Source organism: Lepisosteus platostomus, chromosome 8, assembly GCF_059453375.1.
Source record: "Lepisosteus platostomus isolate fLepPlt1 chromosome 8, fLepPlt1.hap1, whole genome shotgun sequence".
In the NCBI taxonomy this organism is placed as follows: Eukaryota; Metazoa; Chordata; class Actinopteri; order Semionotiformes; family Lepisosteidae; genus Lepisosteus; species Lepisosteus platostomus.
Window position 1 is genome coordinate 28,769,403 of NC_142618.1, and position 12,256 is coordinate 28,781,658.

At 36.6% G+C, this 12,256-nt stretch overlaps 1 protein-coding gene across 1 annotated transcript in view; it reads right to left on the minus strand.

Moving 5' to 3' along the window:
* Positions 1 to 666: 666 nt before the first annotated feature.
* tmub1 (transmembrane and ubiquitin-like domain containing 1) overlaps positions 667 to 12,256 on the minus strand; it is a 28,187-nt gene continuing 16,597 nt past the window's right edge. Inside the window, exons 2-3 of the mRNA XM_088643058.1 lie at positions 5,689 to 6,268; positions 667 to 1,607 (exon numbers count right to left, since the gene is read on the minus strand). Coding sequence (XP_088499184.1) covers positions 1,256 to 1,607; positions 5,689 to 6,227 — 891 coding nt within the window. The 5' untranslated portion in view covers positions 6,228 to 6,268 and the 3' untranslated portion in view covers positions 667 to 1,255. The remainder of the gene's footprint in view (positions 1,608 to 5,688; positions 6,269 to 12,256) is intronic.

Below are 12,256 nucleotides of genomic sequence, written 5' to 3' on the forward strand. Positions count from 1 at the left end.
ACAGGAAGCCAACAATTATTTCCACACTAATGGGAAATTAGCATTGAGACAGTTGTAGTCTCTAGAGGAAATTCTCCAGAATTATATTTTTTGATGGAATTTTGATGAAAGGATGTTTTATCTGTTAGCAAGGTGTAAAAGGAGAACAGCTATTCAACTGAGGAATGTATACAGATTTAAGAAATCTCATTTCTCTCTTAATACAGATAAAGTAAACATTTCATGCAGAGCAATTACATTACCATTGAACAGTGAGGAAGTCTGCAAATCCTTTAAAGGTAGAATCAATTCAAGTGACACAGACAGCACTTCTAAGTCACCCACCCATAACAGAACAGATCAGATAAACAGATTTGCTCAAGGACAAACAAGTTTCAATGAATTTAACCAATTATGGGCTCCAAGCAAAGCTAGGAACATTCTATTAAAAACCACTCCTATGATAGTCACATTATTATATTATGCAATTGAATTTACCCTAGAGGCTACTATTACTTTTCACCTTTGGAATTTATTACCAAGGTCACAACTTAATGAAATCACAAAACTTCCAAAATTATTTTTCTGCGCCACATTACTTCAGTAATAAAGAATAAATAAAAATCGTATTTGAAAATCTTTAATGAAGCAGATTTTCAAGAAAATAACACAAAGAGACGTCACCAGTAAATAAAAGAATGCTTTAATAGTTTCCCAATGCTTTAAAAGCCCTATTTTACACAACTTATGCTTCAAGTCCAGACTTATAACAGCAATAATGCCTTCTCCACTAAAGTGAAAATAAACAGCAAATAAGAGGCACTGCTAGGCTGGTTGGTGAATTCTTGAAAATCCTGCAGTGCATTTCAATATACCATTGTACTACTCCTCTCATTAACTTTGCACACCTGCCAATCACAGGCACCCCACCTGATTCAGACTGAATTCCTCTGCAGCACAAATGAAAGGAGAAAAGATGGGCCCAACTCTACAGGTAGACAAAATAAGCCAACCATTTAGTTATTAATTTGAAAAAATACAACATATATCCAATTTCATTATATTTTCAGAGGGTGATTTTAACAGGTAGGAAGGCATGTGCTATCCATGATTAGATTCCCATTCCAACATTTTACAGCTCCTTTAAATACATTTTCCCCTGCCTTGCTCAAATCAGAAAGACAACCAATGGCCATCTCAGAATAAATCACGGACTGCTCACGAACGGGGTGAGAGAACACAGTAAGTGAGGGACACGGTGGCAGAGTCAGTCAGCCTATCGACGATAGACTCCAAATGCAGCAAAGCTGAAGAAGATGGTGATGCCCACAAGGGAGGCGGTGGCAGGGGCGGTGAAGAACTGGCGATACTGGATCTGGAAGTACCACAGAACTGAAAGCATGAGCACGAACAAGGGTACCATCAGACTACCCATGTTAAGGGCCACATGAACCTGGTCAGCTGCCCGTGCCCCTGCAGGCACCTGTGGCGTGGCATGCTGAGATATGTGGCAGTGCAGGACACAGTTGTCAGGCAGGTTTAATGAAGCAAGGGTCTGGGCATCATCTCGCAAAAGCTGTCCCTGGTATATCAACCGCACCTGGTGCTCCTGGCCTGCAAAGTAAGTTCTGCCAATAAATAAAAAAAGAGAGAGAAGAAACAAATATCAGTTACTGTTTTGGGTCTTACTTTAACAACAATAGGTATACACTGGGATAACCTACAACAATTAACCTTTGCTTAATGTATGTACATTGCTTATTGAAAAATCACATATGAAGTGTTCATGGACAAATACATTTCATTCATTTATTGTGAAGTGCCCTGCATAAGGGCATCTGATATGATATTTCACAGTGACAATGTCTTTCCTGCTCACAGCTTTTGACCATAGCTCAGAAAATGGAGTGCAAAATGGGTGTTTCAATTTTATCCAGTTACACCATTATGTAATTACCACTAGGTGGTACTGTTATAATACAAATCTGAAGCAATGTGAAACTAAGGCTGCTTTTCACTAAATTATTATTCATTATAATTTGTTTACAAAAATAAAGAAGAAACTAGATTTTTGCAATATAATGACAAGACTAATGCAATGGGGTGCAAATTACAAATTGTAAACATTTATACCTAAAAAAAATACATAAGAAAACTGGCACTTATTACCAGATACAAGTACAGCATTTCTACAGCATATTGGTATGGATTGTCTGCAGAGAACATGTAGGTTTAAACTACCTGTCATTCGCAAAGCTCTAACAAAGATTCTGATGTATACTACCATAAGTAATAGTTATATTTGAACCAAGAAAATAAAGTACGCTTTATTCTGTAAGTCTCTGGTGAGTCCTTTTGCTGGAGGCTACTCCAACAATTCTACGGGTATTAACATACAATATCTTCAATCCTCTTCAGTCACAACACCTTTACAGGCGATACAGAAGAAAAAAAATACCTCTTGCATGGAGTGTCATAGACAGACTAAGGTTTTTTTTTAGCCTGGAAAGATCAAATGGGAATTTGATTTGAGTATTCAAAATTCTGAAAGGCACTGACCAGGTCAGCTGAGGAGACTCCAACTTCAACATTTGTGTGTCATTTAGGACAGAAAACAGTAGATTGTTCTGTACGCAGAATATTGTTAATCTAGAACCAACTTCGATGACTGGATGTAGTTCATTTTTATGTCTAAATGTCTAGTTTGAAAGTTGCTCTGGATAAGGGCATCTGCTAAACCAACTTAAGCTACTTATGACCAAACAAGCAAGATAGCCGGAGTACCCTTTCATTTGTCAGTTCCATATTAGTTTGGTTTAGGTTTTTCAGCCCTTAAAAGAAGACTTTGAACTGTTCAGTACAGCACATACCTGTATATAGAGTGCAATTATGACATGACATTGTTACTGAACTGCTACTGACATGGGGTTATTTCACAATTCTGCTTTTTGGGGAATTGTTTTTTCACACTAAGTTGCCTTTTTATCTAATTGGCTATGATCTCTAACTGAGCAGGCAGACTCTTTGGAGCAGTTGTGTCTGTCACATCGTCAAAGAAAGAGGTAGAGCTGTACTCCATCTACACTACTCTCTGTGCTCTCCTGCTGTGACAAGAGGAACCAAAAAGAACATTCACAAACAATTCAAAATCCACCATGTAGGCTTTCCCAGAGATGATTACTGACAAAAACGAACTAAAACATAAGATCTGTATAAGCAACTGCTATTTCACCATGACAAACTCATATTGAAAGAAGAACTAACAAGGACAAAGGCACAGAACGGGATTGCTATTTTCATCCCAGGTTTATTTTACTCTATCTGACATCCATAAAACAGTGTGGCTACCAGACCTGTCTTAAAATGTGATCTAATTCAAATAAAGTATCACCATACCTCCCCACTAAGCCTCTTTCAAACTCACTATTTGTAAGCACTCTTACTCCATCAGTAGTTTCATCAGGCATTTCATCATACCATTTACACAGTGGAAACTGTTACCTATCAACATGAAGGTGATCTAAGCCTACCGAAGTCCACTGTAATTTCATATGGAATACAAAGTTGGCATTGTATTGGACATTTAGAACTTCCTGCCATCTAAGAAAAGATTATTTAAAATAATTCCACTAATACAACAACAATACTAATAGCAAGAATGAAGATTAAGATGCCCTGTGTTTTTGTAAATATTCATGCAAGACTTATCAGATTTTATATTTTGTTAAAATCTGTGTTTTGTATGAATAATAAGGTTATGGTCTTGTAACAGATTTAACAGGCACTGGATTGTATAGTGCTTTTTTTCTTGATTTAAAACATCACTTTACCCTAACTTCAAAACCTTTGCCTTTTATCATTAACTGCATTATCAAAGATTACACAATGGGTCACCAGAAAGTATTACTGAGCTCTTCACCAAGGAGATATCTATAAGAATATTTTTTCTGGGAAAAAATATAACATTTCCATGATTTTCTTAATATTTTTAGTGTATAGACAAAAGGATGCAGTTATTTCCTCAGAGCTTGAATGACTAAAATGCATAACTGTTATAGAGTAGTAATAAACAAAAGAACTGCATGGAACCATATCTATTAAATGAAAGTCTGACATCAGGATTACAAAAAAAATTGTGTACCATGCCTTTGACAGAAGTGTTTCCAGATTTTTCTTACTGCTGCTGTGAGATTCCCCTAGTGTCATTCCCAAGCACAGGCAATGACAAACACCAAAACATGGAAGAACATTAATGCACAATATTCAGACTAAAATGGGGCATAATCAATACTATCTTCGACATTCTCATTATAACTGTGTCAGTATCTGTTTTATCTGCAGAAAATTTTGTTTCACTGCAACATCATTACAGAAAAAAACAACATAGCTGAGTTTCTGAGCTTAACATAATAGGGACTAGTCTTTGGTAAAGGCAGGTATTCATTGTGCATTGCAAAAGTATAAATGTATTGATAACCCTGCTGATACAGGGTCAAAATATCATATAAGTGAAAGATTCACTTATAGGATAATGTGCCCTGCTAAAAAAACCCAAAATAAATCATTGCAATGTTAATAGCACTGTGATGGGCAAAACTGTTACAAGTACAATTCTCCCTATGTTAGATGACACTCAATGCAAATGTGGCTTTACATAAAAATACTTCTGTGGTGCACATAATAAAATTGTGTCTCAAAAATTGAGAATTTGTCAAATTTACACGCATAAAGAACAAGTAGTGCAGCAGGTTCCTTTTGCGGAAGAATATCATGGAGTAAGAGTAATGCAATGTCCACCAGCATCAACCAGAGCAGTTTTACACTTCAGTGTCACTTTGCTTTCACATATGTGAGGAATCCTGTGTCTATTACTACCGTTTTTCATTGAAAATTATGCGCATGCGCAGTAATTTTTATTTACTGTATTTAGTTTTTAGTTACTGAGGAGTACAGCGTAGTGTAATGAATTAAAAAGCAATTATATTTACAGTCACAGCCAGGTGAAATAAGGGAGGATTGCCACAATATCATGAATAGTAATTCTCAATATGTATTCAGGGAATAGGTAAGAAATTGTAATTTCTGACTTACAGAAGACTTGGATTCCATAAACTCACAGAACTGGACCCTTAAGTAACCTCTGGAATGGAGGTATAACAATTTTAGAATTATTTTAAAGGAATACATTATGCAATCTGTAAATCTCTGATATGTTTTTCTTCTTATTTAATCAGGACTACAAATATAACTTGAGCAAACTGTATGCAATTACTATTAAGTCTAAGTCCCTATTCTGCATTGCTTCAAAATGAAGGGTTTGTTTTGTGCAAGAAGCTGATTTATCGGTGAAAATGACAATCACATAAGAAGAGTCTCCAGAGAGGGTCAATCATGAATAATGCATAATTGTATTTAAAAATTTAAAAACTCCAGAAAGAGAAATCAAGACTTTTAATGTAAACATTCAAAACTGGAAAGTACAATTTACTAGACAACATCATTCTTTTTATTTTCCTTTATCAACACTGCAGACAGAAAATTGGGTATATAAACAAAAAAGACTTAAAATGCAATTTCAACAGAATTTTTGTTGTGAAGTGAATATATGTGTAACCTTCATGTACTGAAAAATCAATTCCATGGGTTTATATTTAAATTATAACCCAGTACCCAACATTTTAGGATTATCCTGAAAATATAATGACATACCTTTTTATATAGCCAATGGTGTCCTCAGGCTTGACTTGTGCCACTCTTTCAGTATCATTTAAGAATTTAAGCCGGAGCACCATGTTCCTCTGGTCACTGGAATCATCTTGGGAGGGCTGGGCATCGGCATTTGAAGCACTGGGCTGAGGGAAGTCGGAGGGACTAGGACTGATTAGGTGACTTTCTGCAGTCTCTCTGTGTCGCAGACCTTCTCTGAACACCCCACCATCATGGCTCGCTCTCTCTGGGCCCTCCTCCCCCCCTGCCTCTGATGGGGGCATCTTTCCCTCATCCTCCTGGCTGTCAGGGGCTGGAGTGGTTTCCTGGGGGTCTGTGCTGGATGGTGCTGTTGCTCCCAGTGTGCTCTGGGGTCCAGTCCTGTGCTGGGGGACTGTGGAGGTTGTCGGGTCTGAGGTGAAAAGCTGCTCAGAGCGGTCAGCAGTATGAGTGGAGGCCCAGGCCAGCACCAGCACCAGCACTAGAAACACCACTCCAAAGAGCACAGTCACCTCGTCCCCTACACCTTCAATCAGAGCCATCCTGGGTGTGTCCGGGACCAAGGCAATGTTCAGCTAGGCACCTAGATGGAGTAGAAAAGTGCTGTCACATTATCAGGCAATAAGAGTAAATTTTACTACTGAGCGTTGCTTTACTGTAACTGCCACATAATCAAGCTGTACAGTTTCTCATTATTTCATGGAGATATTATTTCATGCAGCTTCATAAGGATCAAAAACATGGTCATTCTTTGTTGTGAAAGAACTGTTACTAATAAAGATGTGGATACACCCTGCAAAGGACTGTTCTTAGTAACAGATTAAATTTATATATGAAAAAACAGTTGACTGTATTTCCACTAATGATCTTTTCCAGGGCAAGTTTTACACCTGATTTTCAGAAACGTACGGAAAGCATTAAAACTAAATGTTTGCCATTTGCCTTCTGCCTAAAGAATGTTCATTTTTCTATCTTACAAAAGGGTAGGGAAAGGTGAAATAAAGCGATAATCCCATGAAAAATGCAACAATAAGTCAGATTTTAATGAAGTGATAAGGAATTTATAGCGCAGTGGAACTAAATACAAGATCTTTGAGTTCCACCTCATTCATCATCAGAACTGCCACCAGCTTCTGAGAGGGAAACATTTCCTCAAGCGACAGGGGGTATCCTCTAGGCACAGCTACATATGTCATATTTCCATTTTTATCTCTCTCTTAAAAAGCACATTGTGAAAAAACTTGGCACAGGCTTTCTGAGCCATAACATCTTGAAAATTATGCCTGGGTAACCTAGTTTTTTTTTTTTAGAAGTCCAAGGCATTTCCTTGGTTAGATTAGTGATGACTAACTTTGGCAGGAGAAAAGTGGGAAGCAGGTGATTACACAATACAGTACATGAAAGCAAACCAATTAAGGCAAGAAAGACGGACCGCTGTTGCTATAGAAAGCTTCTGGTACATTAATAATGGATTAGGTGAAATCAGCGTATTGAAACGTATGTAGCTGCTCAGTACCAAAAAGCCTTATTAACACCTGTCACTTACAGGTGGCTAAGCTAATATCTGGAAGAACATTAGTAAAAGATTAATCTTTTTATTAAAATCAGGGATAAACTGAGAACTGCTTTATCTTTTAATTTTGGCTTTAAACAGCAATGTTGCAGTTAGTGATATACAATTTTTTTGTAAATTCTTTGGAACCTGCTTGGACAAATAGATTAAAACCTGAGTTCAGACATTCAATACAGAAAAACAACAGTGCCTTGAAGGATCATTTGAAATAGCTTTAAGAAGCAGGTATTTTAATTATATAACAACAACCCTAACCTAATGTAGTTTAACTCTTCATGCCCTTCATATTATAGAAACACTTTCTCTGAAAGACTACTAACTCAAAAAATAATAATCTAAAGCTATTTACAGTGCCTTGTAAAAGTATCCAGATCCTTCTAAAGTGTCCCATTCTGTGATTGTAAATTAATGCATTCACATTTTTAAAAACTTAAATGCTCAAACTGAAGGCTTCTAAGGGTTAAGTTACAGTACATGTCAGCAAAGGAGAAAAAAAATTGACGTAAGTTGATTGCATATGTATTCAGAACCATGAACTTAACATGTGGTGAAAGCACCTTTGGTTGCAATTATAGGTGCAAGTCTTTTCGGGTAAGTCTCTACCATCTCCCCATACTAGCTCGGTGCAATTTTTATCCATTCTTCTAGGCAGATTTGCTCAAGTGCTTTCATGTTGCTGCAGGATCACTTATCGACAACAATTTTCAAATCTTTCCATAGACTCTAAATATAACACAAATCAAGACTTTTACTGAACCACTTAAAGACAATCACTTTCTGATTATTTTTTTCACTCCACTGTAGCTGTGACCTTGTGCTTTGGATCACTGTCTGTAGTGTCTGAGAGAAAATGATGAAGCGAAGAAACCAAAAACTTACCATTACCACAAGAAATGGGAGCATGATTATTTTTTTGTACGATCATTCAAATCTGCAATGCTAGCATCTACGTGAAAAAGGGAAATATAGAACAACATTTCAAAACTGCACACAAAACATATGATGTGGACTTTCCCGCTAATAGTGAGTTACGGAAAAGAAAAGTGGAAAAATTAAAATCTCTACTACCAGCAGTCGGTTTTCACGAGGCCTCATAAAAGAGGGAAATCGGCGATCATTGCATCGTTCCATGTGAGCCACGTTCTGGCTAAACACAACAAGTCATTTAGGGATCGAGAATAAAGTGTTTTCTGAGGCTGTTTGGAGATTTCAGAAACAAACATTTTTGGCGAGGTTCAGACAGCTGTTGCCTGAAATCAAAGTTTCTCAAGTCGTCTAAACATGATGAATATGCCCCATTAGAGGATGACCAGTGGCTTCTAGATTTAGCATTCCTCACAGACTTGACTGAACTGCTGAATGAGCTGAATATCGAGCTGGAGGGACAAAATAAAAATGTCATTGACATGATCAGCAGTGTCAACGTTAAAAAAAATGACAAGTGTTCTCAAGTAAGCTTCTCAGTGCTAATGCTCACATTAAGGTAGGATATTATTTTTTCTAAAATGGGGAAAATTACTTGTTCACTGAAGTATGAGTCACCTTCTTTTATTTGCTGTCATTTTAATGATGGGTATCGTTATTGTACTGATGTGCCCACAGTCTGTTTTTCCTATATCACAGTTTCAAATTCACACAGGTAGAACACGCTGGATTGGCAAATGAAAAAAGCAGATCTCACATTAAAAAAGGTTGGGCACACCTGCTTTACAGTCTCTATTAGAAGAAGCATCCCCATAACCTGCTTTACATTAGGGATTGTGTTGGCTGGCATTGGGATCAGCACTAGATACAATGCTTGACATGTAGACCAAAAAAACCTTTTGTCACTTTTTTGCAGGATCATGCTTTGTTGCAAACTCCAGGATATGGCAGGATATAAGATGGGTGTCACTTTGAGTGACTGGGATAATGTTGAGAGATTCACATTCTCTTTTATCTCTGCCACTGAACTCTGTCGTTCTTTCACGGTTGTTATTGGCATCTCTTGCCAGTTTCCTCCCTGCCTGGTGAGTAGACTGCGCTCACAGTGATATTCAGAGACTTTATTATTTATATATTTTTGTACACTTCATCTAATCTTTGCTTTTCAATTACTTTATTGTACACTTGCTTTGATAGGACCTAAGTCTTCATGGTTGTGTCTTTGCGTGAAATTCACTACTGTACCAAGGATCCTAGTTCTGAAATAATGAAATCCACTATTACTGCCCCCAATTTGCACTTAAATTAATTTAGGTTGCTTAATTAAATGCTACTTCAAAGTGTCATATTTGAAAAGGTCTGATTACTTTTACAATGCACTGGACAGGCAGCGGCACTTAGAAGTCTTGAGTGCTGAATATTATTAGATTCCCCCAAAAATTTCAAAATCAAAAATGAAGTTTTTTTCCATTCATGGAAAGGAAACTTTTGACAAGTGTGAACTTTGAATATTGCCAAGATTCTTTTTTTTTTAGTGAGACTTAATTCACATCTGGCTCTTTGGGAGCCTCTGGCCAGTGTCTGCCTCAATTCTGCAGTATCTTTTGACATTACTTTGCAGTCCTGCCAGACCAGAAGCCCAGGTTCAGAGCTTTTCCACTGGCAAGACATTCAAGCAGAAATCATCTTACATGTGTGTTTTCTGCTTCAGCTGCAAATGTTATCATTTGATGAGGTTCCAAACAAAATGGTGTTTATTATAGTATTTATCTTGCCAGTGCAGTGGTGACAAGGATGTTTACATAGATTCTGCAACTAAAGTCTCTGCTGTCTGGGGATTGCACAGCCATGTAAACCATTAATCTAAGGTGAACAAATTCCAGTGCAGCACTGTAAATGTGAGACTGAAACCTTTAAAAATGTTTATGCAGGCCTCTAAAATAATTATGGAAAACTTGTTTTTATGTTGATCCTAAAAATCATAAGCTCTTCAATTCAAATAAAACCTCATTAGTGTTAGCCATGCATTGGCTGTAATTTCATGGGTGTATTGAGAAAAACAAAACCAGAGATTCATCTTATTTCTTAAATACAACCATTTCATTTTTTGCACTGATAAACCACATGGCTTCCACACAATGTTCCTCATCTCACGCTTCTTAACTTTTAATTCTAAACCAAATTCTTACATTCAGTGCACAGATTTTATAATGAAGGTTCTTTAAGAGACTCAAAAGTCACTGTCAAACATAATTATGCAAGCAAGTATAAATGTGCTTCTCTGACTCATTTAGAATGTCCCAGAAGCTGCGATAAACTCAATATTGCTCTGACCTGCTACCATACTGTAATATTTAAAACAATTAATGTGGCATTAATGATATTACTACCATTTAATGTCAATATCTTATAATAGGACAATGCATTGATGACAAGCTAAAGTTTGTCATGAGTTGCATTTTCTGTAACGGAATATAGAAATTCTACATAGATAATTTTGTTCCCCCAAGTGATAAGACTTCATACCTATCCTCCCACAATTAAAAAAAAAATAAGTCGTCATTAGAAACTAACATCATTAAAAGATCCTGAATATTTTTTTTTACTTTGTGTACACTGCATATTTCATACTTTATTAAGTCTTTTCCAATGTCCAAATTCAAAAGTGTTCTGCTTGAGTAAATTTCATGATAAAATCCTTGAATTGTTTCATATTTAAAAGCTAATTCTGTAACACTAACCGTATTCATTGGGTAGTGATTTGCCAAGTCTCAAGAATGCCTTATTCATAATACACGAAGAAATCATGTTTACCGTATCATAATCTTACCCAGGAGCTGGTCCTGCAAGCTGTGAAACAGCTGCTGTGTTCAAAGCCTATAGCCTTTATAGACTTAATTTTTCCACCCCGATGGGTCTCTACTGCTTCTTTCCCCATCAGTCCAAGTTGAAAAGCACCTCAACAGGACTATCTGGGCTAGAGGCTGGTCTGTACACGGACAGGTCCCAAACAGGTCTGAAGCAGTCCAGTTTTACGTCATATTTAATTAAACACTCCAGGCGAAAGTTTCCCCAAGGGGGGTATAGATGCAATGTGTCGCATGTTTTGGATTCCATTTACAACATGGCAGGAAACATCTGAAACATGGGGAAAAAAACTAATTTGAGACTAAAAAATAAAAAGCTTTTATAAGAAAACCTGACTTGAAATGGTTTGCAGTAAACTGTAAGCAGTACGTTTCATAGGCTGTGAGGCATAATTTGTTTTAATTGTTTAGCTAGATCTTGTGAAAATATACTTACTGTAATTCAGAAATATAATGTGGTAGGCACATATCTTGGGAATATTAATATACGGTATGACCTACATGTTACTCATGTCTTTGAAACAGGACAACAATCTATCATAAAGCCATCTAAAACATTTTACACTGAACAAGTGCTACTTTTGATCCATGAAATTATCAGGTTTGCTGATTTTTAACACCAAATATTCTAAATTTTCATTGTCTTCCTTATTTTTTATGTATTTCAAACTTGAATGAATTAATGTGAAACCCTTCATAATTGTTTTGTGTTAAGGGCAAATGTAAAAACTGCCCATTTTGTAAATCTGAACTATGCAAAATTTACAGTGTTATCCTACAAAGACCAATTTTTTGGAAAAAAAAGACTAAGGTAAAATATTGTGAAAGCTCCAAAATAAATTTAAAAAGTTAAGACTCCCACCCTACAAAATAGTACATTTAAACCAGCGAGTGCTCATGAGTTTTGTCTGAATGGGTATGGTTTGTGCAACCTCCTGTTCAGAAACAGGCTTTCATCTGAGACAGAAACAATAACTGTTTTAAATAAGTGTTTCTTACATTTTTGTTTGAATAGCTCATGTTTTCAGACATGTAAAAGACCTGCATTCTCCGTGGAAAAAACAGTGGAGCTCCAGCTTCACTCACAGGAGACTGCCTACAAATGACTACTACAAATGTACATGGTGGAATGAATTGTTAATGTAGACAACACACTGCAGATGGGAATGTACATGGATTTACTACAGATATTAGGTCAGAGGCACAC